At 41.3% G+C, this 5239-nt stretch overlaps 1 protein-coding gene across 1 annotated transcript; it reads right to left on the bottom strand.

Annotated features, from left to right (window-relative positions):
• Positions 1-3834: 3834 nt before the first annotated feature.
• Positions 3835-5036, bottom strand: LOC133923903 (uncharacterized). The gene has a single exon (XM_062369205.1). It carries the CDS (start codon positions 4934-4936, stop codon positions 3995-3997), a length of 942 nt encoding a protein of 313 aa, XP_062225189.1. The 5' UTR covers positions 4937-5036; the 3' UTR covers positions 3835-3994.
• Positions 5037-5239: the final 203 nt, after the last annotated feature.

Here is a 5239-nt window from a genome sequence, read left to right as displayed (position 1 = left end):
TGTTAACATTCTGTTGCAATATAAAATCATCTTGGTTTCTCGTATACTTCTCATAGTATAAACTAGCTACTACTTGATAAAAAAAACAATACAAGTGGTCACAAAACTCATATAGAACATTTGATCATACACACATGCAACAATTAATGGCTTTGCCAGTCTTGGATACAACAATATGATATACTAACTCCGTTCTTTTTTAATATCGTTTTAGCTTTCGACACATAGAATAAAGTTATAATAAATTCTTTAATGCATTAAATGTTAACCATCTTAATTTCTCTCACATTCAATTAATGGTACATAAACCATCAATTCACCATATTTATTGAATTGAAACTCTGGAGTACTTTCTAGTAGCTTTTAATATGTGCACTTCAGTAAAACATTATCTTGAAAATCTAAAATGATATCTATCGAGAATAAAATCAAATTCCTAAAATAACATATATTCGAGAACAGAGGTAGTAGTGCACTGGGAGTAGTTTCTTCGTAAGGATTTATTACTCCTCATATGGCATGGCAGTGTTTGATATAGCTGCATGATACAATGCATTGGGAGTAATCTAATACTGACCAGTGGAGAGACTTCAAACGATAAATTTAAGCCTCCAGCCAAATGTGCATTACATCGAGCAGAACTGTGGTTTTTGTTTGACCAAACTACTAGGAGTACCCCTATCATAACTCATTGCATGTTTCAGGAGCCAATGACCTACCTAGACTCCTTCGGATTCTATTTATGGTTTTTTTAGAAAAATGGAATTACTCTAGGAAATTTTTAAGGTAATTAAGATTGCATCGGTGAAACTTGTTACAGCAGAACATATTTATAGTCCAGGATATCGTTATCTATACGTCTAGCTAAACCGAAGCTACAGCTATCAACATTTGACTCGGCTTACAAATTTTACATTATCTGGCCTACTGGAACTAGTTGTCACTTTCTGGTTGTGTTTGGGGTCAAGTCGAGTACAATGCGTCAAATTTGTCCCTGTTGTAGTGCTGGACACGGCTCTCGCTCGCTTGTTGACAGATTCCGGCTGATAAATTTCCACCACCAAGTTCCGAGGTGCAACAATCAAAGTGGCTACAGTGATTAGCATGTTATATGACCTCCTATTATTCTTGACTGACTGGATTGAGGTCAAAATGGATCGGATATAGATGGTTATTGCTGATTATATATTTTATTTTATAATTTTTTTTAGTCAGATCGGATAAAAAAGTATTGAACATTGTCTGACATGGATATCGGTTATCCTATATTTACTTTGAATCCTTTCCGAGTGCTCGAATGGTCGGATCGCATCCCATATTTTGGCAATACAACATGCTAATTATCACTAATTATTTTGTTAATGATAATGATTACTATATATTATCATGTTTTTAAGTGAAATCACAATAGATGGGATGCTATTCGACCATATTTTGCTAATGAAAATGGATCGGATACGGATGGATATTGCTGATTATATATTTTATTTTATATCTTTTTCTCGGAGTCGGATCGGATACAAATAGTATTGAACAGTCTCTGACACGGATATCGGTCATCCTATATTTACTTTGAATCCTTTCCAGCGGTCGGATGGTCGGATAGCATCCCATATTTTGGCAATACAATATGCTAATTATCACTAATTATTTTGCTAATGATAATGATTACTATATATTATCATGTTTTTAAGTGAAATCATAATAGATTTTCTCGTAACACCTACCATTCGGATATCGGATCAGATACAGATGGATAGTTTTAAACAGTATCGAACACGAATATCGGTCATACCATATTTGATTTTTCAGTGTCGGAATCGGAAAATATCCATCCCGCTTTCACCCCTAATTCTGGAACCTTCCGCGAACATGTCATTGGTTACACCTAGGGTAACGGGGTAGCATCGTTGTTGTAGAACACTACTAGAGAAAATATTTGTATAGGCGGTTCGGAAACCCTGTGCGGGACATTTTTTAACCATTTGTGAAAAAAAAAATTGTACAAATCAAATTTATACAGACATATTTTGAACCATCTGTACAAAAGATTTATACAGACGACTCGTTACTGGAGCCATCTGTACTAGGAGAATATTACAGACTGCTCAAAATTTTGCGCCATCTGTGAACTTAGAATAGTATAGACGGCTCCCATTTCGAGCCATCTGTGAAAATAGCATGCAGTCTCGCACGTAAGAATGGAGCAGTGGTTTTGCACTTGCAAAATTCTGACCATGTATCCAATCAAATCAACTCACCTAAGAAAAAATCAGAGAGCATCGCGAGTTCAAAATAGAATTGTAAAGGAGACGTCAAGATCATCAAAAGACATCAGAGGTAGCTTAAAGTTTCATCCTCTTCCACATTTCTCAACCATTAAACATCACCTGGCTTACATCCTGAGTTGAATAACCCAAAAACTTAGTCGTATTCACATCCATTCAATTCGAAGCACCTATCCAAGAAACCACTACCATCTTCTACTTCCCAACACATCGTTCTCTCCGGAAACCAAGATGACCAAATGCTACTCCTGTGAAGAAACCAATAACAAGACAACCGAATCCAGGCGGCGGTAAAGGCCGTCAGTTGTCATCATTATCATCGACACTGGTCGTCATTGTCAACGTCATTTGGTTCTCATGTTAATCTAAAGAACTAGCAGGCATGAACATTAGGAATCTACAGGTAACATTAGACCAAGATTTCTATGCAAGAATCAAATCTACAACTATTCCGTGCTCAAATTTCAGAACGGCACAAAACCTCTTGTGCTCGAGGAGGCGGTAGTGGAAAAAGGAGGCTATGGGAGGCGAGCCACGAGGGACGAAAGGGATTGAGGTGGGAGGCGAGCCGCGAGGGACGAAGGATATATAGGGGCCGCGGGGCGGAGGCTGCAGCCAATGGGAAGCGGTCACACGGATCGTGGGTTGGCCACCATCGAATGCGTTCGAGCAGACGGTGGATGCGTGGGGTGGTAGGGATTGCGAATCTTCGATCCGAAAGCGGCGAGAGGTAGGGGAGCGTGCGTGGATTTTCGTTTGGGCGTTTTCGCTCGGGAGCACGTGCCAACTGGAAGTCACCGAATCAGTGAATTGTTATAAGTGTGGGACTGCTTGTCAGTGTCCAGTGGTTTGAGGACTGTGCTCTCGTCCCGTTATAAGTGTGGAATCATTTTCTCAGACGACATATGGAATCGTTTTCTCAGACAACACATGGAATCATTTTCTTGAACGGCTCATATTTGGAGCCATCTATATTAATTTTATAGACGGTTCTTGTTTATAGTCATATATAATATTCGTTTTATTATAGACGGCTCCAAATACGAGCCATCTGTATTAATATTACAGATGGCTCCAAATACAAGCTGTGTACTAAAAGCGTCCTAACAACTCTGAACGTGTCTCGTCATCATTACAAACTAGAACCATGTGAACAGGAATATCTCACTAAGTCATTTCTGTAGTAATGTAAACAGGCTCACACTTATGGTTATAAATTAGCAAATAAATCATCGTCATGCTGTAAACAAACTATCTTAATATCCAGAGTGATTATTTGGCAACACTGGAAAATAAACTTGCCATCTGAAAAGAAAACCAATGCATATGACTGAAAATACAGTCGGAGTATGATAGTAATACCGTCTGCTCACGGTATCTGACTAACTGAAGGATGAACCTTCCATGCAAAATTTCCAGGACCTTATAAGTATGGAATTTTGAACTTTATTGGTATAAGTATTGAATTTCGAACTATATTGTTATAGCTTATAGTCTTATACACTCTCAATAGGAAACACATAAATTTTTTTATGGACCCTTATGCTAAACGAACCTGGAAGCAATATTTGTGCATAAATCATAGCATAAAACATACATGCATTTATATTATTCGTCGCTAATCACAAACAAAACTATATATAATGCCAGAGAAAAGTATACATCACCACGTAGAAATTTATTAACGCCAACCACTACTTGAACAATCACACATTTGCTTCCACGGTCGGGATCTTGACGTAGTCATGAGCCATCACCTCCTTGCTCTCCATGGCTTGGTTGTAGTACACCATGGCCGCGGTGAAGTAGAACAGCTCCACCGCGCCGAACATCAGCGCGTACACGGAGAGCAGAACCAGCCCCATCTCCATGCTCTTCTTCGTGTACCCAAGAGCAACCACGTACAGAGGGGACACAGCCAGCGACAGCAGGTTGATCACGACCACCAGCACGCAGCCCTCCTTCTTCTTCACCCGCGTCATGAGACGCCATGCCTGCCGGAGCGCGCTCATGCCGCGGCGCTCCGTGTCAGCCACTGACACAGCCACGGTGACCATGAAAACAACGTTGAGGTAGAGGAAGGTGACGAAGAACGGGAAGATAAAGAGGAGCGCCATGTAGAGCGCCGCGGAGTGGCGCATCACGAGCTGGATGAGAGCGGTAAGGAGCGCCATGCATGCGAACTCAAGAACGCCCACCAAGGCGATGGTTATGAGGGGCCCCTTGAGGCGATGCCCCTTCATGATCACCTTGGAGAGGAGCTCAGGGAGTGAGTAGCGGTCGCCAGAGTAGGTGGTGGAGGCGGCGAAAAAAGTGACGATCTGCTTTGCGATGCCGAGTACGAAGGCGGTGATCTGGAAGGCAATGCTGATGATGACGAGCTCCCTAGCTTCCTTTATGATCTCCTCCATCAGCTTGGCATACTCGGGTGTCGAGGGGTCGATGTTCTTGATCTTGTTGATGTGGACGAGGATGTCGGCGGTGAGGGGTTGGATGTACAAGACGTTGGTGATTTGGATAAGCAAGGTGGGGACTGCGACCAGGATGAAGACGGGGACGAAGAGCTTCGTGTTCCGGGTGGGGAGGAGCAAGGCATCCTTCAAGAAGGACAGGCATGAGGCGGAGCTTGCTTTGGCTTTGGTAGCCATGGCAAGTTACTTTCTGTCAAGATTTACAAACTCGACGAGTTTAGCTATTAGCTGAAGTAGATGGGAAAAGTATGGAGGATCGGTTAAATACAGGGGGTTGTAGGTGGTGAAATGAACGAATCTGTGGTCTAACGAAGACTTGGAACACGGGGGGCAAGTGCATACAAATCTATAGTCAACTTAGAAAAAATGTGCCCACATTTTGTAATTTAGATATGTGATGTGTACATGTTTGGACTGGAATGTCACTGCAGATGAGTACCAATAATATCTTGATAGCTTTTTGTTAGATATAACCACAAA

This window comes from Phragmites australis, chromosome 7, assembly GCF_958298935.1.
Source record: "Phragmites australis chromosome 7, lpPhrAust1.1, whole genome shotgun sequence".
Lineage (NCBI taxonomy): Eukaryota > Viridiplantae > Streptophyta > Magnoliopsida > Poales > Poaceae > Phragmites > Phragmites australis.
Note: the sequence above shows the minus strand (reverse complement) of the source record. Positions and strands in the feature narration are given on the sequence as shown.

What these genes read in the sequence shown, in the direction of transcription:
- LOC133923903 (XM_062369205.1), bottom strand. Translation starts at nt 4,936, where the DNA reads ATGGCTACCAAAGCCAAAGCAAGCTCCGCCTCATGCCTGTCCTTCTTG.